This window comes from Lissotriton vulgaris, chromosome 7 (assembly GCF_964263255.1).
Source record: "Lissotriton vulgaris chromosome 7, aLisVul1.2, whole genome shotgun sequence".
Classification (NCBI taxonomy): Eukaryota; Metazoa; Chordata; class Amphibia; order Caudata; family Salamandridae; genus Lissotriton; species Lissotriton vulgaris.
Genome location: NC_141695.1, coordinates 140,013,385 through 140,040,420, shown reverse-complemented (window position 1 = coordinate 140,040,420; position 27,036 = coordinate 140,013,385). Strand labels below are relative to the sequence as shown.

The 27,036-nt window shown below is 44.7% G+C and overlaps 1 protein-coding gene across 1 annotated transcript in view; it reads left to right on the top strand.

Annotated features, from left to right (window-relative positions):
- Positions 1–27,036, top strand: part of LOC147701016 (phospholipase A2 inhibitor and Ly6/PLAUR domain-containing protein-like) — a 773,169-nt gene that overhangs the window by 324,360 nt on the left and 421,773 nt on the right. The window contains exon 5 of the mRNA XM_086929290.1: positions 7,946–8,065. Coding sequence (XP_086785416.1) covers positions 7,946–8,065 — 120 coding nt within the window. The remainder of the gene's footprint in view (positions 1–7,945; positions 8,066–27,036) is intronic.

The window sequence follows — 27,036 nt, the reverse complement described above, 5'->3', positions numbered from 1 at the left end:
CACTCACCCACGTCGCACAAGAACATAACCTCAACATCCTCTCCTACGCCGACGACACCCAGCTGATCATATCCCTCACCGAAGACACCCACACCACGAAAACCAACCTCCACAGAGGAATGAAGGCCGTCGCTGAATGGATGAAGGACAGCAGGCTCAAGCTGAATTCAGACAAGACGGAGGTCCTCATCCCCGGCCCCACCCCATCAGCTTGGGATGACTCCTGGTGGCCAACATCGCTAGGAAAAGCCCCAGAACCCACCAACCGCGCAGGCAACCTGGGGATCCTCCTTTACTCCGCCCTCTCCATGACCAAGCAGGTCAACGCCATCTCCGAGTCCTGCTTCAACACAGTCTGAATGCTCTGCAAGATCTTCAAATGGATCCCCCCCGACACAAGAAAAACGGTCACTCAGGCCCTCGTCACTAGCAGACTGAACTATGGGAACGCCCTCTACGCAGGAACAACAACCAAGCTCCTGAGACAGCTGCAACGCATTCAGAAGGCCTCGGCACGACTGATCCTCGACGTCCACCGACGCAGCCACATCACACCTCACCTGAGAAGCTTGCACTGACTCCCCATCAACAAGATGATCACCTTCAAACTCCTCATCCACACACACACAAAGCCCTACACAACGCAGGACCAGCATACCTCAATGACCGACTCGGCTTCCACACCCCAACCTTGCCCTCTCCACAGTCCCTGCTTCTGGAAAACCACCGCTGGCGGCAGATCCTTCTCCTACCTCGCGGCCATGACCTGGAACACTCTCCCTACCAACCTACGACAGACCCAGGACCTGCTGGCCTTCAGAAGACTTCTCAAGACCTGGCTCTTCGATCAGTAGCGGCTCCCCTTCCCCCTAGCGCCTTGAGACCCCCACGGGTAGGTAGCGCGCTTTACAAATGCATTGATTGATTGATTGCTTACCCTCTGCGTTGGATTAACATGGATATAATTATTTTCAACCCATTACATTTTTCTGAACATTAGATTTCTTGCGAGAACTGCTGGCTTGCAGTTAACATAAATTGTCACCAATCTTAAATACATTTTTGTTATTAATTTTAAAATGTAGGCCTCAATTTTGTAAATGCACAAGTTGACACATGGGCACCAACAATTTTACTCTGTTACCATTTCAGCAAGATGGATGAGGCTAAGACCAATGAATGTGCAGTGTAATGGTGGAAGGCGAAGCACAATTAGCAGCTACTACGTGGCAACTGCAAGATGTGCGCAGTATGGATTAACCTTCCAGCTTTCTTAAATTTGCTTGACAATGCACAATTTGTCCACCCTTTTTTCAAAAACCCCTTAGGCTTGAAACGATGAAAGCCACTGGGTGTATTTGTCGGGGGGCGGTAGATGAGTATTCCTGAAATTGTTAGTTGGGAGGAGACTGAGAGTTTAAATAACACGTCTTCGCAGTCGGGGAATGGAAGAGCTTTAGCCCACTCTGCCACCCAAGTTCAGACATGGCCATTTGCAATCAGTCTGACCCTGTGCCTCATGGGAACAGCCCAGCCCGAACTGCCAAGCCATCCGTTCCCTGGACCGGAAACAAGCTTCCTAGGAGCGGTTTCTGGCATTACAGCCGTCTTCAGCCAGGTTTGCTTGAATCCAGTGGCAAAGTGAGCAAGGGACTCACGTCTGAGCATACCCTGCCAACGTATGGCGAACAAAGCGGTACAAAAGGGGGTGGTGATGGGCGGAGCATCTAAACCAATCAAACACTCACACCCAGTCAACTGATCTGGGTTTAATCCATCACCGTTCTTTAGTCCACTCTGCCACCCCAGTTCAGACATGGCCATATGCAAATCAGTCTGACCCTGTGCCTCATGGGAACAGTCCAGCCCGAACTGCCAAGCCATGCCTTCCCTGGACCGGAAACAAGCTTCCTAGGACCGGTTTCTGGCATTACAGCCGTCTTCAGCCAGGCTTGCTTGAATCCAGTGGCAAAGTGAGCAAGGGACTCACGTCTGAGCATACCCTGCCAACTTATGGTGAACAAAGCGGTACAATAGGGGGTGGTGATGAACGGAGCATCTGAACCAATCAAACACTCACACCCAGTCAACGGATCTGGGTTTAATCCATCACCGTTCTTTAGCCCACTCTGCCACCCCAGTTCAGACATGGCCATATGCAAATCAGTCTGACCCTGTGCCTCATGGGAACAGCCCAGCCCGAACTGCCAAGCCATCCGTTCCCTGGACCGGAAACAAGCTTCCTAGGACCGGTTTCTGGCATTACAGCCGTCTTCAGCCAGGTTTGCTTGAATCCAGTGGCAAAGTGAGCAAGGGACTCACGTCTGAGCATACTCTGCCAACTTATGGAGAACTAAGCGGTACAAAAGGGGGTGGTGATGGACGGAGCATCTGAACCAATCAAACACTCACGCCCAGTCCACAGATCTGGGTTTAATCCATCACCGTTCTTTAGCCCACTCTGCCACCCCAGTTCAGACATGGCCATAAGCAAATCGGTCTGACCCTGTGCCTCATGGGAACAGTCCAGCCCGAACTGCCAAGCCATGCCTTCCCTGGACTGGAAACAAGTTTCCTAGGACCGGTTTCTGGCTCCCTAAGCTCGCTTGCTATGGTGCTGTATGGAAATCCTTTTACGCCTCACCACTTTTAAATGTCACCAGCCACCACTGGCGCCCTGTACTGAATTGCAGCACTCGCAAGCTCTACATTGAATCAAAAAGTATGTAGAGCAGGGAATTCTCCGCTTTTGTTTGCTAAGTCATACTTTAAATAGGCAGCCGCTGGCTGGTAACTGTTAGGATATAAATAAATCATTCTCGTTTATTGTCAGGGCAGGGCAGGCTCCTTTCAATGCAATCATGCATGCCTCCACAGCCTGGCTGGCTCCGTCAGTGGATCATGGATGGTGCGTGACTTTGGCCGTGTAATAATAAAGATGTTAATAACTAATATTAAAAAAAAGCTCAGTAAAAAATGCACTTTTAAAGGTTCCACTGCAACTGGGCTTGGGGACCTGATAGCAGAGCAAACAATGAAAGGTAAAAATGGTGGGCATATTTCAGATAGTTTCCTGTTATAAGGTACTAAATGTGGATCATTCTTTACAATTGCTGGCCCCAATGAGATGAGCCAATTACTTGATGCATTTGAAAAAAACCTCCATATGTCATGACTGGCTTACAGACAACCAGTGACGGAAGCATGTGAGTTATAATACTGACAAAAGGCAATGGCTGAGGGGTACTCAGCTCAAAGTAGAGTCTCGGTATAGGTTGTATGAGCTCTGAGGCAGCTAATACTGTCTCAGACGTACGTCAATGTTCATCAAACGTCTAACCCCCACAGGACATAAACATGAGAATACTGCATGAAATGCCATTCAATCGATGGAATACTAAAGTGTTTCAATTTATTTTCAATACTATTTATTCGACTGTGCACCCTTTCAGAGGGGACCCACACAAGACTTATTACAACATGTGTTGTCGCCATCAGTTATACTGTCTTACATTGAACAGAGTGATATGCCATTTGTAGCTTAGGTTACACTGCGCCCAAGCACTAAACATCTGATACAGCACTGTCTGCTATTACTACGAGGATCTATGTCAGTTTCCACACAAACACAGGTGTCTGTATTTATTAGTTAGCAATCATCCAATCATATGTATGTAAAGAAGTATATGTATTAAGATGAAGCCCTGAGTTTGCAATGTGGATGCTGCCCTTTATCCCCCGCACCGTCCTGCTACATGCCATGGGCCGCAATCTGGGGTATAGCCCCGGGTGTCAGAAGCACTAGCTACGCCACTGGACCTGCTCATACTTTTTAATTGATAATAAGCGGTTCTCCTACTTTTTAGATTTCGGCCCGGTCTGGCCGTTGCGGGCACCGGGCAATCCCCTGGTGCACCGCTTGGGTGTGGGCCGGTGTTGGGCCCCTGGGGGCTGTCTTTGGTACAGGGCCGTTTTTGCAGCATAGTTGCAAAAACATCCCTGTAACAAAATCGGCCGAAAACCGGACCTGGTAAAGAGCGCAGTGGCACTTCCAACCCCCGGGGAGGGGGTGGGGTGGCGGCCGGGCGAGCACTTTGCCAGGGCCGGTTTTGGTTCCCAGTCCCGCCCTGTTTAGGTTGGTTCCCCTCCTGCAGTCGCTACTGGTGTTACTTCACTGCCATACCTCACAAGCTCCCTTCAACGCAGCCCCACTCTAATACGAAACCGTGGTCTATGGTTACTGGCTGTGTCTTTTGAAAAGCCCCAGCAATAAATATGTTACAAGCATTGGTAATGCATTAGTTTCGCCTATGTAATTAATAAAGAGCATTTTTCATCAATCATCGTCCGAGAGAAGGAAAGATCTCCCTGTAACACGGGAGTGGAGAGATTGTGGCACAGCGGCCAGAGCTGCTGACTCAAAAGCTGGGGATCCCGATTTGAGTCTCGGAGGTGCCGCCCAACATCCTATGATTCTATGCAAATCACTTAATCTCTCTGGGTGATAAATTGTTACATAAATGTGCTGGAAAAGTAAAAGGCAAAACCTTATGAAACTATGGTTCCACCGAAGTGAATGTTAACTGTATTTCGGCAGTGGGAAACTGATAAGAGAAGCAGATGAGGAACAAGCAGTGGTAAATGTTGGAAAATATGCTACAGGCAATAGAAATGGAGGAAGGGTAAGAAGCACGGACAGGAACTAATGAGAAGCTAGGCAAGAAAAGAGGTGGTTTGGAAGTCTCTTTTAAGTTCATATTAAAAACAATAGATTTCTCAAGCATAGCAGCAGGCGAAACCTAAAAAAGGAAAGAAAATACAATATTATTGAAGGAGAAGGGCCCTTCTGCCCGCCAAGTGTGCCCAGCTTGAGAGTGCCATGGTTTGATGCTAAGTGCTTTATTACTTTCCAATTAAATATGTTAGTGGAGATATTTGCATCTTTAATTCTCATTCTGACGTTCATCTACGTCTAGATGGCACGACCTTGAGTGACGGTCACCCACCCGTGTTGCTCTACCTGCGACCTGCCTATTGGCTTCTGCATGCTCAGCCTAGGGTGATGTGGCTAACTGTGTATGTGTTTTAGCCTTACTGTGCTTTACAGATCCTGCTGTTAGTGACGTTGAACATTGAATGTAACCCAAAGAGGCTAGAAAATTCATTCAATAGTTTCTAAATGTAAATGTAAATGTGTTTCGATTTATATAGCGCAACACTTTAACCCAGGGGTCTCAAGGCGCTTGCTTAGGGAACCCGTCCTGGTATTCCCCTGTGAGATACCCCCCACGGGTATCCACAAGGTGAAAGCCAGGCATCCCGCCGCAAGGGGCCGTAGTGGAGATTAAGCAAGCTATTGCCCAGAGTCGCAGAGTGTGACCCAGTGAGTCGAGTAGGCACCGGAGCGAGAATTGTCGACTCCGTGGAATTTTGAGCCCGAGACCCGCCGAGGCAGGGAATCGAACCCTGGTCCACAGCCGATCTCAGCTTCCGGGTCTGCCGCCTCTAACCACTGAGCCACGCTTCCCCTCCTAAGTGGTTTTAATCACCCTGCTAGTCATTCTTACAGCACCTTTTATTTCTTTCACAGGCCTACCCACTCCTTCCGCTTTGTACTGGCTAAATATATTCAGCTAGGGGTGGTTGTAGGTTGTACAGGCTGTTGTGCGCCCATCTAATCTCGCCATGATTGCCTGGGTCAGGTCACTTAGCTGCTCTGTGGTTTAATGAGCTTTCACTTGCATCGCCGTGACACACTTCTTCTGACTGGGATGTATGACGTTACAACGCATACTTTAACAACGCATACCATTACAACACAATTTTTACAACGCAGGATCCTTTACAACGAATGCCTTTACAACGCATGACATTACATAGTAGATGCTATTACAACGCATGCCATTACAACGTAAGTATAGGTAAGTATATTATTTTCTTAAAAAATGCAAATAATAAATATTTAATTAATCTTATTTATTAAATAATTTTTTCATTAATATATTTGTAAATATATATATATATATATATATATATATATATTTTTTTTTTTTTAAATAGTATAGGTGTTTTTAAATAATATTCTAACTCCAGGGGGGTGTAATAGTAGGGTAAGTGCTGGATAGTGTAGGGGTAAAAATTACTTAATTTTTAAAGAACTTTTTTTAATAAATATTAAAATTACTTAAAATAATTTATTTAATATATTTAAATTATTTTTTTTAAACTGAACTCTTAAAATACCCCTGTACCCCATAACCCAAACCTAGCCCTGAACCCTAAAAATACACCTGTACCCCAAAACCCAAACCTAGCCCTGAACCCTAAAAATACCCCTGTACCCCAAAACCCAAACCTAGCCCTGAACCCTAAAAATAACCCTGTACGCCAAAACCCAAACCTAGCCCTGAACCCTAAAAATACCCCTGTACCCCAAAACCCAAACCTAGCCCTGAACCCTAAAAATACCCCTGTACCCCAAAACCCAAACCGAGCCCTGAACCCTAAAAATACCCCTGTACCCCATAACCCAAACCTAGCCCTGAACCCTAAAAATAACCCTGTACCCCAAAACCCAAACCTAGCCCTGAACCCTAAAAATACCCCTGTACCCCATAACCCAAACCTAGCCCTGAACCCCCCCAAAAAATTACTTACATTAATTATTATTCATTATTAATTATTCACTTTTATTTTTAATATTTATTAAATTAATTAAATAATTTATTTGAATAAAATAAATGTTTAAATAAAATGATATACTTACCTATACTTACGTTGTAATGGCATGTAATACTATCTGCTATGTAATGTCATGCGTATTAAAGGCATTTGTTGTAAAGGATCCTGCGTTGTAGTAGTTGCGTTGTAAAAGTAGTGCGTCATAAAAGTTGCGTTATAATGGATGTTTCCCTTCTGACTCAAGGGATCCGCGCAGTAAGGTCCATCCTGGCTGCTGAGCTATGCTTAACCACTTCTATGCTCATGACAAGGTGAACTCGTCATGAGGCACAGTGCAGCTGCACTCATTACGAGCTGAGCTCGTCACGCCATTGGAATGTTCGCACGTGGGGATAATTACCCCGCTGTGCTGAACGTTCGAAAAATGGGTGTGGTTGTGGCGAGCTCCGCTCGTCATGAGTGCAGCTGCACTGCGCCTCATGACGAGCCCAGCTTGTCACAAGCACAGGCCCCCTCCCCGCAGAGAAGGGGTTAAAAGACTCTTGGGATGTCCTGGTGCCTGCATTTGTCACCCGTGACAAGAAGGTCCCGGGCTGCTTCCTACACATCTGGCCCAATCCCGCTCCCCTTCCAGGTGATCATCTTTCCTGGGAAGATGGCTTGCAGCTCATATTCTCATGAGAGTGTGTTGAATTAAAACATCATCTGTAGGGGTGGGCTTTAGGTTTTGCCTGCACAATGCTTACCCTGTGCTTCTTTGGTGTTTCCTCCACTTTTTATCTAATCTCCCCATAGCTGCAACCATTTCAAGTGTGCATGTTTTTTTTCTTTGTCCTTCGCCCTTTACTTAATCTCCTTGCTTTATGTGTACCACCAGTAACCGCAAAATATATTGCATTTCTCAGTAAACAAGTCATAACACTTTAACAGAGTTTCAGTAACTCAGATTGCAGAACTGCTCATCAATTTACAACTTACAAAAAAAACCTGCTTATTATTAATCACATAGGCGAAATGTTTGTTCTGTGATGTCTGGGGTCACCTCTAATGGAGCCAAACTGAGCACCTAATGCACCCAGTTAGCACTTGACCCTCAGGGTAGCGAAGCAGAGCAGTCTAATCTTGTTTGCTAGGCACATAAAGGATGCATACATCTTTTATTTCTTTCAGGCTAATGGCTCTGTGCCGACTTACATAAACGTTTCGTACTGTTAAATACTTTTTGGGATCAGCTAACAAAGGGCTTTTTTCACCTCTGGTCTAGGAAATTCCCTCTCCTGTATAAAGTGCACCACCGATGAAAAACCCACCTGCACTGGCACTTCGGTGGTCTGTCAGTCAGATTCAAATGCTTGTGTTTCCAAACGGACTCAAACTATAACTGGTAAGTCTTGGATTAGTGAAGGCTTTAGAATTGTTCACGCCGCTGGTAGTTTGTTGAAATGTTTGATCAACAAATCATATTACTCTGTTCATGGTTAACTGAACAATTAATTGAGATGATGTATTCAACTGAGACTAAAGTAATTAGTAGTATTTGTTTTAAGGTCTGCTGTTGTACATTAATCCTTTCAGGATAGGGATACAGAATCCTGCCTGCTGTCCTGCAGAATCAGACCTGCAAGGACGTATCTTGTATTGGTGATGTGACAGTTTTGTCCAAACAGAAACCCTCACTCAACAAATCAGACTGATACAAATGGTATACACCCGTTACAACGCAACTTTTACTCCGCACTACCATTACAACGCAGGCATTACAACGCATGACATTACAACGCATTGCGCTGGGGGGCGCTCTAGGATAAGAGGTAAGTTTAATTTACTATCCAACACCTTCCCTAGGGTCCACGGGGACTGGAGTTAGAATAGTAAATTATACTTACCACTATCCAGCACCTCAAAGCGCTATGCGTTGTAATGGTATGCGTTGTAAAATCCGCGTTGTAATGGTATGCGGAGTAAAAGTATGCGTTGTAACGACATACATCCGATACAAATGCATCTTTAGTTGTCTAAACGTATGCTTAGTTCCTGTCTGGTGTGCGCCGAGCAAACCCCTCAGCAGATCGTGTCCTTATTGAACCAACAATCTTAAATAACGCACCATAAAACTTGATATTAAGACCCTCCTACAAAAGGGAGTGCCCAGCTGCTAAGTGGCACTGGAATCTGATTCAAAACATTGATGTCCAGGAGATCAGAAACTGTGGACTCCAGATTGTAATTGGCACTGAAATGCCTTCAAAGAGGGGTCCTCTGGGTTTTTCAACTGCCAGAGATTCAGAGTTAGAAGGGATATAGGATAGCACCAATCACTTGTATTCAGTGATATTCATAAACTTCAGTAGCTGTATCTTTGGCTTATAACTGCTCTTGGAGAGGATCTTTTGTGTTCAGGCAAATCCAGGAATCCCAGGGTTTAAAATGTACACTAAGGGCCTCATTTACGTGTTTTTGGTGCAGGGCAGCACAGCATATCACTTTGCTGTGCTGACCTGCGTCAAAAGGAAAGGGCAGGAATACTCTGTATCTTTGATTTCTCCAGTATTGGGGTATCTTTCATAGATTCACATGATTGAATCATTCTCCGTCGTCGAAGTGGAAGTCCCGCTGTACATAAAAAGCAATAAGTAATTACTCTAACATTAAAGTTATTACAGAAAAAACATTCACTTTAATACCTTGTCCTAGTCATTAGATATGGTCCAAACTCCAGCCAATCAGGCAACAGTCCCCTCTAGAACCCTCTCCACAGAGGCTTCAGGCTCTCATATTTTCTACTGCACGTCGTGTGAAGGTCGTCTCCCTGAGCTCAGCTCAGTACTTCTACTTTATCTTCTAGTTTCTTCAGATATTGCTTCTGAACATGTCTTCTTCTAAAAGGTCTCTCTTCAGGCATTATGAATCATGTAGGAAACTAAGTCTTCACTCAGATGATCCCCACAAAAAAATTTATCTACTGTCTTCACTCAGACCACCAGGTGAGAGATTATAAAATCTGTAGAACATTTTCTCAAAAGACCTTGGGAAATGGGGAAGGACGTTTTCTTCTGTGGCTACAGAAGCTGCAAGACAAAGGACAATCCTTTATCTGAAGAGGAGAGTGATTCCTCTAAAGATAACAGCTTCAAAAAAGAGTGCTAGTGAGGCAGAGCCGGTTTCTGCTAAGGTGTTGAAAAAACATCATCACACCTCAAAACAGAAAGATCAGCCTTCATCTTCAAAAAAGGCATCTGTCTCTCTTAAGGGTCAATCTGTGCCCTCTACACCTTCAAAATCCTCTTCAAAATCGAAGCAGGTTTCAAGGTCTCTTCCTGTGACATTTTTGCCCCACAAACAAGATGTCGAGGATTCTTTTAGTCAACGAGAATTTCAGTTTCGACGACGACGACTTTCTTTTCTCCTCAGACCAAAATGATTATGTCGTCGGTATCTTCTCTGTTGACGTTCGTATCAGTGAAGGTGATGCCGTCTGCTATGTCTACGTCGCCTTTATCGTCATCGTCGACGGAAAAGAAGCGGCCTTTGTCAGGACCTCCTCGACAGAAGCACCGTCGCCACTGAGGATGTCGGCGGCTCTCAAGGGTAAATCTTCTTCATTGTCGGTAGCCTTGTCCACTGTAGCCTTGTTGACGGTAGCCTCGTCAATGGGGCTGAAGACCTCCGATACAGATCCTCGTCAAACCAGTTCGTCGACATCCAGAACGTCAACGGAAGAACCATTGATAAAATCTTCTGACATCTGTAGTAGGCTGGACATCCTCGTCGATGCATGTTCCATTGTCGGTTTTACCTACTTCTAGGGATGATTTAGAACTGCCTAAAATAAAAACTTGCCAAGAGCTTTTATTGCCTGTTTATACCTCTCCAAGTAAAGTATCTCCTTGACATCCAGAAGAAATCTTTGACTCTGGAGCATTTGAAGAGGAGTCAGATGATGATGATAGGTTTCGGGCTGCTCACAGTCCGTCCGACCTCCTAATAAAGTGCCAGGATGATGAAGATGAAGAATAAGTTTTTTATCCAGAGGTTACTAATCAGGAAAGACAAGCTGATCAGACAGTACAAATGCCAATGTCTCTTGTCTCAAACTTGCAACATATAGTAGAGGATTACTACCGCAGATTTCCTCCCTCGGAGCCGACATCTACCGTTCCTCATACACCTATTCCGCAGCCTTCCTTGCTCATCAGATCTCCCCCTCCAGTTTTCCCAGTACCCACAGTAACTCAACATCAGGACCAAGAGATTCATACTACTGATGAAGAAAGAGAAGAGGGAGATTTGGATGAAATATCCCTTCCTAACGAATGGAACGGTCACCAGATCCAGACACCATCGCCTTCCATTCCACCTCCTATAGATTCACCTTCTGAAGATATAGGAGGTTTCCGTGCCCTTATGGTCACCAAGCAAACTGATTATTTCTTATACGATTTTAAAGAACAAACAAAGAGACGGGTCTAGGCTATCCCTATTGTAGACTTCATATGACAGGAGGGCTTAAAGGTCATGAAGACGACAGCCTCAATTCCTGCAGTCTTGCCTAAATTAGAAAAGAAATACAAGGCTCTGGATAACTCTCCTGCCTGCCTTAGTGAGCAACTTAAACCTGGCTCTGTGATATCACAGGTGGCACAACGCGTGCCAGAAATCATGCATCTCCATTATCGGCCCCTCCTGATAGAGATGGCAGACGTCTCGATTCTATCAGCAAAATTTTTTCCACCATGAAGGCAACAACTGTCAGAGTGCCCAATTCACTTGCTATCTTAGGCAGATACGACAGGCAAATGTGGTCGGACATTTCCCCTTTATAGAGTTGTTGCCGGAGGAAGCCAAGGCTGAAGTATTAAAAAGTTTACAAGAGGGAGAAAGGATCTCTGCTGAGATTATTGACCGTGCAGTGGATGTTTGTTCCACAACATTCCGTTATCTGGCTGGGGCTGTGCTCCTGAGGCATCAGGGCTGGTTGAAGGCTACTTCTTTTAGACAAGAGGTTCAAACAAAAGTGATTGATATGCCTTATGATGGCGAATCCCTTAGTCAGTGTCTCCAGTCATCGGGTTATCTCGAACTGGAAGGCCAACTGAAAAACTAAGGAACGGACCGAATTTACAAACGGACCAGTTTTTGGCAACCACATCCGACACCCCAATTAAACAGGGAGAGAGACGGCAGCCAGAAAAATGTTAAAAAACGGTGGCTCCTCCTGGTGGGCAAATACACTGCAAACCTATGCAACATAAACAGAAAGAAAGGTGATGTGCAGAAGAATGATCAAATTTAACGCGACAACCCGATGAACTATAGAAAATATCACTTCAACCAATAAGTGACATCGCAATTTGAATAACTCTTGACCGGTCCATCATTCCGAAGCCCATAGTGCAAACATGGGAAGAGAACTTTATTTTTAACTGGAGAAACAACAACCACTATAAATAAGAATCAGTCCTGAAGAAGGTCAACTATCAAAAAATACCGAAACGCCGCGTCGACTGTTTGATTCTTTGTTTTTTAATCTTTTATAATAAATGTATAACATGTGTTTTTAAAATCATTGTGACAACGAGAAACTATTGTAATATAATAAAGTGCAACAGAGTTTTTTACTAAACGCAAAGTGTGAATACATCTCTCTTCTTTTAACTTATGTATGGTTTTTTGTAAAAGGCTTTTTATTTCAATTGTCATGTTTGAATGTGATATCGTACCACAGTAAGAACCATGAACACAATGTGCAGGGGGTGTCTAGTTTAACTCATAGACTCGTATTAGAAACTTAGGGTATATCTTGTACCTTTGCCTTTCCCGCCTAATTTAGGGCTTGCTGTTTTTTGGATAAGTAATCCTAACTTGGGTAAATGATTCCTCGTAATTGGACATCTTAGATCTGTCCATTTCTAGTGGGGACATCTTCAAGTCTTTTAAAATACTTTCTTCCCCCCAGTCCCCTATAAGTCTGAGCGGGGTCCTCCTTCAATTTTATGACGTTAAACTCGAATTTTCTGATATCAACTTTACGCAGAAACTGGCATATCCTGAAAACGGATCCCATAATTGGGATGGACATCCCGATCGGTCCTCTGGTGACTTTTAAGAGAACGAAATCCCTTAAGGGTCTCTTAGTACATAGTCATCTAGACACTCCAAAAACAAGAACCAACACTGTGGCAGAAATTAAGGGCTTTTTCCCATGTGGAAAATGTAAAGCTTGCGCGTATAGCAAGAGAGTCTTAGGTTATGAAATACCTGGTCTCAGAAATCGTAGATCCATCAATTCCTTGATCACATGCCAAACACCATATGTGGTTTATTGTCTAATGTGCCCCTGTAAGCTGAAGTATATAGGGAGTACCATCAAGAGTGTAAAACTAAGAGTCCTGGAGCACATGCGTGCCATAGCAAACAAAGACATGACATCACCTGTAGCTAAACATTTTGCCATCAAACACCGCAGCAACAGAGATGATCTGCAATACTTTGGGATTGATCAAGTCCCTGAGCATGAGAGGGGTGGTAACAGACTTAATAAACTCAGACGCCTTGAATCAAGATACATAATCGACCTGCAAACCAAAATTCCAACAGGCCTTGACAGTGGGGAAGAATTGGCCATTCACCCAGGAAAATAAGCTTAGAGACACATTTCCAGGGCCACCAAACCAATCTCGACCGAAACTGTATCACCATAGGACATACCACCAAGAGGTCTTTTTCGGCGGTTCCTAGCGATATGAACCGCCATAGCCGATCCACGGCAAGATTTACTAATGGGGATGTGCTTGTTATTGGACTGTACTACTATACACCTTCATTTTATGTGTACACTCTAAGATCAGTAGTGTGTTAAATATACACGAGGACATTACTTAAGGTTGAGAACTAAACCAAAAAGCTAATAATCATAAATGCTTTCAAACAATCTTCACGTGTATTGAATGTCAAACAATTGTCGTCGATTAACGACTTGATCAGGCCGATACACGGCTCAATGTAACATTGTTAAATGTGTTTTAATATGTTTATACATGTTTGATAATATGAAATGTTTCAGTTTTAATTATGAACTGGGTGTATACGGTCTTTGCCGATTTTGCACATTCCAAGATGGCCCTCAAGCAATACCAATGAGTTGTCCTACTTCACTTTCTGTATGAGAACGCACGCTGCAGTTTAAAATGAGCTTCGGTGCAACACTCGTGTTGACACATTGATAAAGGGCTTGACCCGAAACGCGTCTGTGAGAAGCGCTTGAATAAATTTGGACAACTGACAAAACACCCCGCGAGTGCTGCCTTTTTCTTTCCCGGCTGGGGAGGAGACTTAGAGCTATATATATATACTAGCAGCCCGCCCCAGCGTTGCCTGGGGCAGAAACTCTTGTGACAGAGGCCGGTTATTGGGGCGTTATGTGTGTGTGAGGGACACACATCAGACGTGTGTTCATGCTTACAGATGTGTATAGGTTTGTAAAGCCCTTGTGACAATGAGGCCAGTTGTGGGGCGTTGCGTTTGTGGGAACACGTCAGCGGTGTGTTCATGCTTAACAGACCTGTAAAGGTTTATACATTTTTTGTGCCCAAGAGGCCTGTTGTGGGGCGTTGTGTGTGGGTGGGGGTTGAATGACACCAAAGTACTAACATCTGTTTGGAGTTGCTTGCTGACGCCGATTCCTTGCAGAAGGTGATGGCGTGGTGGGGCCTGTCTCTCATCTCGTGCTCGGGAAGTCAGAAAGATTTGCCGATTTAGAAACAGTGGGTGTCCAATTATCAGATGCATGGATGCGTTGGGTGGGGGTGGGGGCGCTCTTCTGTGGCTCATATTTCAGGGGGTGATGGCACCAACAGCCTTGAGAGCAAACTTTATTGTCTTACCCCCTCCCCACCCGTACAAGGGATCCGCGGAGCCGTTCCAGATTTAGACTTGTTATGTTCTCGGGTGATGAGGACTTGTGTATTTTCTTGGTCTGGTGGGAGATGTGAGAGTTGCCTGGGGCAGAAAGGGGCTGGGGGCAGTACACCCGCTCCCGTCCCGACCCCCTCCCGCACCGACTCCCTCCCGCCCCGACTCACTCGCGCCCCCCTCCTGCCCAGACTCACTCGCGCCCCCCTCCCGCCCAGACTCACTCGCGCCCCCTCCCGCCCCGACATTTTGATTTACTGCTGCCTCCTTCTTTTTCCTTACCTGTGCCGCTCGTCACTGCACCGCCCTCCTCCTTGTTGTCATCACGCACGTCGCGGCGTGGCCAGCGCTAGGTCCCGGCCAGCGCTACTTTCAGGGGACTACTTTGTTTACAAACGTAATTTTTTTAATTTACTTTTTTAAAATTAATTTATATAGCCTATGTCCATCTACACACCCTGACATTTTCATAGATGTATAGGGTGTGTAGATTGGTGCTGTGGTTCCCGAGTTTACCTGGCCAAAAGGTACAAGTTCTCTCTTTATAATAGTAGTATAGAAATATATATATGTATCTCCACAACTCAAAGGTATCCCACTTAGGGATTTAAATGACTGCTCCAAACCAGTAAGTGACCCCAAGACTCGAATGGAAAATACAATTCCCAGCATGCAACATGATTTCAAAAACGAACCATGAACCAATGATGAGCATGCTTGCAAATGTCACCAATAAAATCGAGCCTTTGAAGTGCACTTATCGAGCCGCCTATGATTAAGGGGCAGCTGGCCCCGAAACGCGTCAGGCACCACAGCTCACCTGAGAGGAAGCGGGGAGTAGTATCCATACAGGCCGGATGGCTGGCTAAACACGAGTGTGTCCTGGAAAAGCTTAAGGGCATTTGTGATTCATTTTTGCAGCGCGGAGCTCTTACCGCGTCAGGATGCACCGTCTCCTGTCACCGGCAGCGGGAAACTGAGAGGAGGGGCTGCGGACCGAACTATACTCGTCTGCTAAAGTGTGTGAAGCCGGATCAAATTGTATCTCCACAACTCAAAGGTATCCCACTTAGGGATTTAAATGACTGCTCCAAACCAGTAAGTGACCCCAAGACTCGAATGGAAAATACAATTCCCAGCATGCAACATGATTTCAAAAACGAACCATGAACCAATGATGAGCATGCTTGCAAATGTCACCAATAAAATCGAGCCTTTGAAGTGCACTTATCGAGCCGCCTATGATTAAGGGGCAGCTGGCCCCGAAACGCGTCAGGCACCACAGCTCACCTGAGAGGAAGCGGGGAGTAGTATCCATACAGGCCGGATGGCTGGCTAAACACGAGTGTGTCCTGGAAAAGCTTAAGGGCATTTGTGATTCATTTTTGCAGCGCGTAGCTCTTACCGCGTCAGGATGCACCGTCTCCTGTCACCGGCAGCGGGAAACTGAGAGGAGGGGCTGCGGACCGAACTATACTCGTCTGCTAAAGTGTGTGAAGCCGGATCAAATTGTATCTCCACAACTCAAAGGTATCCCACTTAGGGATTTAAATGACTGCTCCAAACCAGTAAGTGACCCCAAGACTCGAATGGAAAATACAATTCCCAGCATGCAACATGATTTCAAAAACGAACCATGAACCAATGATGAGCATGCTTGCAAATGTCACCAATAAAATCGAGCCTTTGAAGTGCACTTATCGAGCCGCCTATGATTAAGGGGCAGCTGGCCCCGAAACGCGTCAGGCACCACAGCTCACCTGAGAGGAAGCGGGGAGTAGTATCCATACAGGCCGGATGGCTGGCTAAACACGAGTGTGTCCTGGAAAAGCTTAAGGGCATTTGTGATTCATTTTTGCAGCGCGGAGCTCTTACCGCGTCAGGATGCACCGTCTCCTGTCACCGGCAGCGGGAAACTGAGAGGAGGGGCTGCGGACCGAACTATACTCGTCTGCTAAAGTGTGTGAAGCCGGATCAAATTGTATCTCCACAACTCAAAGGTATCCCACTTAGGGATTTAAATGACTGCTCCAAACCAGTAAGTGACCCCAAGACTCGAATGGAAAATACAATTCCCAGCATGCAACATGATTTCAAAAACGAACCATGAACCAATGATGAGCATGCTTGCAAATGTCACCAATAAAATCGAGCCTTTGAAGTGCACTTATCGAGCCGCCTATGATTAAGGGGCAGCTGGCCCCGAAACGCGTCAGGCACCACAGCTCACCTGAGAGGAAGCGGGGAGTAGTATCCATACAGGCCGGATGGCTGGCTAAACACGAGTGTGTCCTGGAAAAGCTTAAGGGCATTTGTGATTCATATATATATATATATATATATATATATATATATATATATATATATATATATATATATATATATATATATATATATATATATATATATATATATATATATATATATATATATATATATATATACATATATATATTACCTACTGGCGATAGCCAGTAGGTATATATAGTTAGGATTTTTTTCCTATGAGACTTTTGAAAATTCTATGTCTAATAACTTTGGCGTTTGTGGACGGAATCGGCTGAAATTTTCAGGAAAATGGCACATTTTGTTTCTGAGCAGCTCCTGAAAATTTGGGGGGGGTTCGTCAAGGGGGGGCCGAGAAAAAAGGGGGGTCCCAAAACGCGTTTTTCCCATGTTAATTTCCATAGGGCGGTTGGACTCACTTTTAGCCCGAACGGCTGAATGGATTTCCACGAAACTTGGCAAAATTGTAGGGACTGTTAGCCCGATGTGCCTTTGCTAGGTCTCAATATATGTGCTTCAGTGGATTTTGAGAAATTAACGTTTAAATCAAGATATATATCTGTAACAGCGCTCCGGGCAGCGCTCCGGTTCGCGAACTTTTCGCGTATCGGAACTTTGCAAAGCGAAGCTGATTGGCTCTCCGGTGTCTGTCAACATTCTAAACAGTCCGGTGCGGCCGCCATCTTGTCTCTCGGTAGGATCGAGAGACAAGAGGAGGCCAAAACAAAGGGGGAAATGAAGGAAAGGGGGCAAGGTAGACCCCTCCTGACCCCCTGGGATTGATGAGGGGGATATTATAGAGCCACGCCGGGCCCAAAAAAAAAAAAAAAAACATCCGATTTTTTCGCCGTAGAGACGCGTCTTGGTTCGCGAACCGGGCAGCTAACCGGGCAGCTAACCGGGAAGCTAACCGTCAGTGTAACCAAAAAAAAAAAAAAAATCCGATTTTTTCGCCGTAGAGACGCGTCTTGGTTCGCGAACCGGGCAGCTAACCGGGCAGCTAACCGGGAAGCTAACCGGCAGTGTAACCCAAAAAAAAAATCAGATTTTTTCGCCGTAGAGACGCGTCTTGGTACGCGAACCGGGCAGCTAACCGGGCAGCTAACCGGGAAGCTAACCGGCAGTGTAACGGGAGTCTGAGGAGTAGCTGATTGGCTGTCAATATTGTAAACAGTCCGGAGCGGCCGCCATCTTGTCTCTCGGTAGGATCGAGAGACAAGAGGAGGCCAAAACAAAGGGGGAAATGAAGGAAAGAGGGCAAGGTAGACCCCTTCTGACCCCCTAGGATTTATGAGGGGGATATTATAAAACCACGTGGGGCCAAAAAAAAACAAACAAAAAAATCCGATTTTTTCGCCGTAGAGACGCGTCTTGGTACGCGAACTGGGCAGCTAACCGGGCAGCTACCGGGAAGCTACCGGGAAGCTAATCGGCAGTGTAACGGGAGTCTGAGGAGAAGCTGATTGGCTGTTATCATTGTAAACAGTCTGGAGCGGCCGCCATCTTGTCTCTCTGTGGGATCGAGAGACAAGAGGTGGGAAAAAAAAAGGTGTAAATGAATGAAAGGGGTAAGGCAGACCCCTCCTGAACCCCTAGGATTGATGAGGGGGCTATTAAAGTTCCCTGGGGGGTGAAAAAAAAAAATTTGCGATTTTCGCGGTAAAGGTGCTTCCTGGTACGTTAACCGGGCAGCTAACCGGCAGCGTAACGGGAGTCCGACATATTGTGTTTTTTGAACGTTTGTGATATGTGCACGTGTGGATTTTGTCTAATTAAGGTTAAAAAATATATATATATCTTTAAGCGTGTTCTGGCGCGCTTACGTTTTGGGTTTGGTTTGCGCTGCAGAGACGATACGTCACGGTTATGCGATGCATCATGAGGCGTCTCACGGGCTACGTGATACGTCACTTAATAAAGAATATATTTTACAGCTATAGATATTAGCTTTTAAAAAACCAATGAAATTCACAGAAAAAACCATAGGTTATAGACCATATATAGTTAGGAATTTGCATTTACAAAACCTTGAAAATTCACTGAAAAAACCATAGGTTATAGACCATATATAGTTAGGGATTAGCATTTAAAAAACCTTATTTTATTTGCACAAAACCATTGAAATTCCATATATAGTTAGTTGCACTAACTATATATCGCGGACCCGCAATCCACTGCTAATGATGTCACATATTACATCATTCATGACATGGTCAGTGACATCACTGATGACATCACTGATGACAACACCCAGTGACTGTATGTTTCTGTAAAGTTAAAATATGTCTTACATATTGAAGAATGAGTGGATGTATAAGTGTCTGGATGAAGGATTTAGTAGGTGCATGACTGACTGTATGAGAGAATGATTAAATGTGTCTCACTGAGTGCATGGGTTAGTGATTAAAGTGTCTTAATTTGGCAATCAATATTTATGTTCTTCTGTAAACTGCTGCATGTTTAAATCAGTAGCTATATCAGTAACTATATGGGTTATTGAATGGTTGCCCAAGTATTTGTATGGGAGACTGAGTGTGTGTGTGGGTGGCTGGGAGGTGTATAACTCTGTGCATAGATGTGTGAGCGGTTGATTCCCTAGGTGTATGGGTTCAAAAGTGCATGTAGAAACAGCTGTATGGACAGTTGACTGTGTGCATGAGTATATTGGTGAGTGAATGGATATCTCAGTTCTACATGTCAAAGTAAGTACATATGTAAAGCACACTCCATGTGAGAGTTGACATATATAAATAACTGAACATAAGAGTCAGTGAATGTGAGAGTGGCTGTATGAATCATTGTGAACTTGTATCAAGGATTGTATAAGAGAGTAAATATGTGTTAGTATATGTTTGAATAAGTAAGGTGTGTATAACTGTATAGTTAAGGAAATGGAGATGTGATTGATTCTTTGCATGACTGAATAGGTGTGTGAGTAACTCCATGGATGTGTGACAGTCTGTGAGTGCCTGTTTACACTGAGTGTATCAAAGGTTATATTAGAGTCTGAAGATGTATTATCACATAAATGATATCATCAGTGATGTAATCAGTAATGTCAAATGAGATGTCAGTGATGTCATCAGTGATGTCATTTGAGATGTCATCAGTGATGTCATCAGTGATGTCATTTGAGATGTCATCAGTGATGTCATCAGTGATGTCACTGACCATGTCATGAATGATGTAATATGTGACATCATTAGCAGTGGATTGCGGGTCCGCGATATATAGTTAGTGCAACTAACTATATATGGAATTTCAATGGTTTTGTGCAAATAAAATAAGGTTTTTTAAATGCTAATCCCTAACTATATATGGTCTATAACCTATGGTTTTTTCAGTGAATTTTCAAGGTTTTGTAAATGCAAATTCCTAACTATATATGGTCTATAACCTATGGTTTTTTCTGTGAATATATATATATATATATATATATATATATATATAGATATATAGGAATAAGGGATAAGTATGTTTTACATTGGGTAGCATACAGTGTTCTTTCGTACTCTGTTTACAATATTCTTTCTGTATGAAAAAATCATACCTATGTGATAACTGCCATCTACTCTAATTCAAGCATGTGAATCTATGAAAGATTCCTCAATACTGGAGAAGAAAATAAGTTACTTACCTGTAAACTGTGGTTCGGCAGTATTTTTCAAAGATTCACATGCAACCCACCCACCATCCCATAGAGGCTCTCTGTTTTCTTGTTGTACGTTTATAATACACTTGTGCTCGAAAATCTGAGAGCACGGAGCCTCTTTGGAGAGGGTTCTACAGGGTGCTGTCTCCTGATTGGCTGGAGTATGGACAATATCTAATGACTAGGACGAGATATTAAAGGAAATGTTTATTCTCTATTAACTTTAATGTTAGAGTAATTACTTATTGCTTTTTATGTACCGTGGGAATCCCACTTCGACGACAGGGAATGACTCAAGCATGAGAATCTAATAAAGATACTAATACTGCTGGGGAGGAGCTACAACACCAACTAAGATGGCCGCATAGTCTCCCGGCTCCGCTGACCTCCGTCCTACGCTTCACTATCCTGTTGACAATCCTGCTTACCTGAACCGGATCCGTGTGGGTGATCCGTCCCACACTCCAGTGGTGCAATCCCGGAGTTTTTCCGCCGTCGTGGAGCAAAGATACGTCGAAGAACGTACTGAGGCCTAACCTACCTGGGAAGCCGGGATCTCTAGTGCTGGCCCTGCCGGGTCCGAGCTGAACAACAACGGGCTGCTGCATGTGGTTGGGCCCGGTCTCTGGTTCACTCGAACTTTTTCTCGATTGTTTTGCTACCATCAGCTGCCTGGTGCCCTATAGCGTGGGAGGCGACGAGTGACGCAAGGTACTGTCTTGTGAGGGTCCCTGACCGGGGATCCGGCATCCATAACGCCGAGCCCCCCGGATCGGCGCCTCGCCGCGTACCACTGCTCGCTGACCGCCGTTCCCTCCTAGCTTATCCCTGCTCCGTTTCACATTGCCCCGGAGAAGGCGCCTCTCCGTTGGGATCACCATGCCTGAGGACAGAATAAGTTCAAAGGAGCGGGTTCGATCTGGCCCGTCTTTGTTAACGGTGATGATGGCACTTATGGCGCTTCAGGGCACTATCAAAGCTCAGACTCGCGCCTTGTTGTCTGCGATGGATGAAGTCACAGGCTCGAGACCGGACCCTGACTCGACGCTTGCGACCCGGCAGCCAGCCCACTCTGCAATGGACGCTTCGGAGGTGTATTTAGACCCGGCGGTGGAAACAGTGTTTGCCCCCATTGTGTCGGATTTACCAGACTGGAGTGTGCCTGGACACCCAATTGAACTGTTGAAACCTTCGATCCTGCACCCTTCGGAACATTTACACGTCCCCACTGTGGTATCCTCTACTTTGTACTGTATGCTGTTTTGGACTTTGTCGATCCCCCTCCTCCACTGGTCGTTCAAGATGGCGGATGAGACGAAGCTTGGCCTCGGAGATGGGGAGGGGCAATGGTGGTACCAGCAATCTACATCTATGCGCTCCTGTTCTGCCGACTTATGGGACATTGTGTGTAAGGGACTTCCCTTAATTACCGACTTCAGTACATTTGATCGTAGGGGTCAGGGTTGAGATCCTTGTCTGGGTTTATCGATGTGAAATTATGGTTGACGGGATTGCTTCACTGTCCTAACGGATTCCGGGGCAGGGTTGGCTAGGTTGGGGGAAGGAGACCGGGAGTCCGTAGTATTACGCCCTTCTCCGATTTCCCCTTTCGATTGGGGCTTTCTTACTTTTTTCTCTTTCCCTTTCTTCTATATTTCGGGCTTTGGTTGCTGGGCGACAGGCACGCTGCGTGGGGGGTGGCCGTAGTCATTTGCAGGGGTGCAGGGAGGGGGGGTGTGGGGGTGGGTATTTCGTTTTTGTCTTTGTTCTATGGCCTCTTTTTCTTCTTCTCTTCTCTTGCCTTTCTTCCTTTCTTTTCCGGGTTAGTGTAGTGGGTTCGGCTTTCTCTGCATCCTCATCTCTACACCTGTGCCTAGACCTCTCCGGGGCCTGGGTGCTGGGGGGCGGACAACAAGGACGGTGTGGATATTAATAATGTGCTGTTTATCCTGATGTCGCATGTCTAAACGCCGTTGATTGCTAGGGTAGCGAACTTGGTATGGACGCATCGTTTTCCTGTTCGGCCCCATTCCCATGGTCCGAGACACTATATGATACCTGATCCTTTCTATTTTATATTGAAAATGAAAACCTCCTATCCTGTTTCGCATCGAACTGCACTTTCAACCACTGTACTTGGTAATCTGAGCTACTGTGATCCCCAGGGACAATTGCTTTGAAACTGACTGTGAAACTATACTGAACTGCTTAGCGGCCAGCCCTGGGGGTTGTAGACCCGGTTTTGTATATGTGTGCAAATGTTAAATAAAGGTTTTCAACAAAAAAAAAAAAGATACCAATACTGGAGAACCACAGTTTACAGGTGAGTAAATTATTTTCATGACGCATTCCTGTCCTTTCAGCTGGTGCACAATTTGGTGCCTAGCACCAACGCAGCCACCCTTGTGCCATGGTGCAAGGGTGTGTGTATTGTTGGCAGGATTGTTTTTATGCAGGAAGGACACCTTCCTGCCCAAAAAACAGTCCATGTAGATGTTTTCCTCGTTCTATATGTGCCGCAGAATGCAGATTACAACATTTCTGCCTCAGATTATGTGGCTTTGTCAATCTGGTGCAGCGTCAAAATCCATGGGTGTTGCATTTGAACATCCATCACAACGCCATGGAACGCATCCTTGACACAGAGTAAGGCAACACAGAGCTTTGCGCTGCTGTGCATTACTCATATCTATGAGGCCAAAGAGAGTGGCTTTGCTTTGCCCCATAGATATGATTGAGAGCCCTGTGCCACCGGAGCGTCAAAAATAGTGATGCTCCGGCTGTGCAGGCCACTTGTAAATGAGGCCCTGGGTTAAATCTGAGGGTGCAATTTAGAAATATGGGCCCTCCTCTAAGGATGTAAGGAGCTGAGGCCTTCTTGGATAAGAACTACAAAGTGGCTGACGCAAGGCAGCCCAGAAACTCACTTTGCTACACTACCCTGCGTCAAAAGGAAAGTACAGAAATGCATCATATTTATGATATACAGTGCATTCTTGTCCTTTCCCACTGCGCTACAGCTATTTTGGCTGCCTTGCGCCAATGCAGGCAGCTTTGTACCATACTGAAGGGTGTCTGCATTGTAAGAAAAATTGTTTTTGAACAGAAAGGGACATCTTCCTTCATAAAAACAATGGAGGCGCTTCCTACTTCAATTTGTGCTGCAGAATGCAGCACACTTAGACAGAGGAAAAGAAATTAATGTATTTCTCCTCATTACACCTCCCCTGGGCAGGTGTAGGCTATTTACGCTGCCTTAGGTTTACGTGATTTTGTCTATCTGGGGCAGCGTCAAAATCCATGAGTGTTGCATGTGAACACCCACTGCAATGTCCATTGAACACCTCCTTGACACACACTAAGGCAACATAGCGATTTTCGCTGCTTTGCCTCACACCATATCTTCAAGGTTATGCAAAGCCACACAGGGTGGCTTTGCCTCGCCTCATAGATATGACTGAGAGGTCTTCACCACCGGAACATTAAAACAAGTGATGCTCCTGCAGTGCTGGCCTCTTTTAAATGAGGCCCTAAGTCCCCTGCTGCTGTAGCTCTGAAACTGTGAGCATTAGTGTGATTAGTGAAATATTCCTATGTTAATGCCCGCAAGATGGAAAATGCTTCAGACATGTTGTGTGTACAAAGGAAATCCTAGTACTTCCTTCCAAAATTGGCAATGTCAGCAATTCAGTTTTTTATTTTAGTTCAACCCCGACTCCCCCCAAAAATGTAAATATATAATATAATATTCAGAAAGCATTTACTAAGTGTAAAATATTACGATCAATTGAAAAGAATTATAATAAATCATCAATAATACATGAAGTTAAAACCTATTGGAAATTGTATATATTAGGATTTAATTTCTCCTGTTATCAACAATCCAAATTGAGTAAGGATGTTTAGATACTTTTATTAAATGTTTTCACAATTGTAGTGTACCATACTGCTGTAGCGAATTCCGTAATCAACCATTACAGGCTTTATCCATTTCTTCATGGTATGTTTTTTATGCTGGACAGTCCTTGACAAAGTTATCAATTGTTTCTTGATTACTGGGGCACCAAGCAACTAAAAAGAAAAAGGTCTGGGTCCTCTGATGTAGTGATTTCAAGTTTAGAATTTTTGTTTAGGTAGGATAAATAGTACCCATGTTCAGCAACCTGCCAATCACACATCCGTCTGAAATAGCGTACGAGGAAACCATGTGGCTTACTGCAGTCTTCAGCCCACGGCCATGCCACCAAATCCCACGATGTTACTTTTTTTATTGTCTTGTCATTATGTGATATTTCTTCTTGCTTGATCCAGAGAGATCATGTTTGCCAATTTTACCCATACATCAGTGTAGTCTGGCTCACCACTTTACGGATATTGCACCTGCGGTTCCCATGGATATTTCACCTACGGTTCCCATCATTAGTTTGACATTTTCACGTTTCCACAAACAAATCTAGGGGCATATTACCAACAACTAGCGAAAATTATCGCTAACTAGGCTTAGCGACAATTTTTCTATCGCCAAGCATCGCCGGATTTTATTGCTGAGATAACGTGCTATTAGCAACGTTTCTCTCAAAAGTGATAAAATACCTGGCGATAGCGGCGAAATCCGTGAATATCACAGAGAATACAGCGATATTCATGCATTAACGCTAACAGGGTCTTAGCCATTATATCCACCTCCCATTGGATATAATGGCTAAGAACTTGTCTGAGCAGGTTAGTTTTTGGAGATATTCGCGCTTAGCACAACTATTTCCAATGCTACGCCTGTGTTGGTAATAGGCAATAGCGAGTTTAGCGACTGTTTTCAGTCGCTAACAGATTGGGAACGCCCACTTTGCATGTCATTAGCGATAAATATCGCTGAAATGCAAAGCGGGGCCCAAACCGCTCGCTATCGCCTACAAGCTGTTGCTAGCTGCTGTTAGCAACAGCTTGCTAATAGGGTGCTAAAATTTTCGCCGCTTAGCGTCCGAAAACGGCCTCTAGAGCGGCGAAAATTGCCTATTGTCCCCCTTGATAATATGCCCCCTCGTGTGCAGAATGTTTTAATTCAGTCACATACTGAATCTATTTTAACCCCATTGCTGGTATGAGTGGCTCGACGCCTCTCTCTTAGGATTTAGCCCAAGATCTCTGTACTTGGGTGAATGTATGACATTGTTCTGCATTCTGTCCATCAACTGATGATTTTGCATTTGTCACCCCGAGTGGGACAGGTATGCTTAGACGTGCGGCCAGTGCTCTTCACGCCACTGGAGTCAAGCTATCCTGGCTGAAGATGGCTGATAGCCAGAATCCGGTCCTATGATGCTTGATTCCGGTCCAGGGAAGAACTGACTTGGCAGTTCGGGCTTGACTGTTCCTAGGAGGCACAGGGTCAAGACTGATTTACATATGGCCATGTCTGAACTGGGGGGGTTTGGTGCGCAAAATAATGATGGGTTAAACCTAGATCTGTGACTGGAGGTGAATGTTTTGTCATTGTGCAACATTCCGTCCATCATCTTGTGTGTTTTGCTGTTCACCCAATGTGGGAAGGGTATGCCCAGACGTGGGTCCTGTGCTCACTAAGCCACTGGAGTCAAGCTAACCTGGCTGAAGACGGCTGATAGCCAGAAACCGGTCCCAGGATGCTTGATTCCGGTTCAGGGAAGACATGGCTTGGCAGTTTGTGCTGGACTGTTCCCATGAGGCACAGGGTCAAGACTGATTTGCATATGGCCATGTCTGGACAAGGGTGGCTTGGATTAAACCCAGATCTGTGACTGGGGGTGAATGTTTTGCCATTGTGCCACATTCCGTCTATCATCTTGTGTGTTATATTTGATGGTGCAGCCAAAACTGGGAAGGGGAACTGGAACCTGCTGAATGCACGAAAAGCATTTGACAGAGTCTCATGGTCCATTTGTAGTTTTCTATAAAAGAGGTAGACTTTCATGCAGATTGGTATACCCCAGCTCACGTAAATTAAAAATTGATCATTTCAGATGTTATTCACACATAAAACATAAACTAATCAGTTGATATTTTCTTCTTTTAATCAGTCTTCAAGCTTTTAGTAAGTCAAGTGTTCCCAAGCCAACACGTGTTTCGTCGCCTCAGTAAGTTTGTATGTGCGACTTGTTCACGGCTAGGTAAAAAACAATATAAGAACTCACATTACTCGTAATTCGCTTCTTTTTTTCAGTACAAATGTGCTTCCAAAGGGAAATAAATGTGGCTGAATATAACTTGTGTGCGAGCACTTTCAAAATTAGAGACTGTGCATGCATACAGTTATTGAGGTGATAATTCAACTTGGGTGTAATCACAGTCGGCAATAGATAACAGCAATTACGTTCATTATTATCCTAGTGCAAAAAGGTGCATGCGAAATTGATAGGTTATGTGTTGTAATGTAGTTCTATGTGTATTTTTGCACCAATTGTCGATATAAGTATCACTGTGTCACCCAGTGACAAAACATGAAAAACACCACCATAATTTCCCAATGTTTA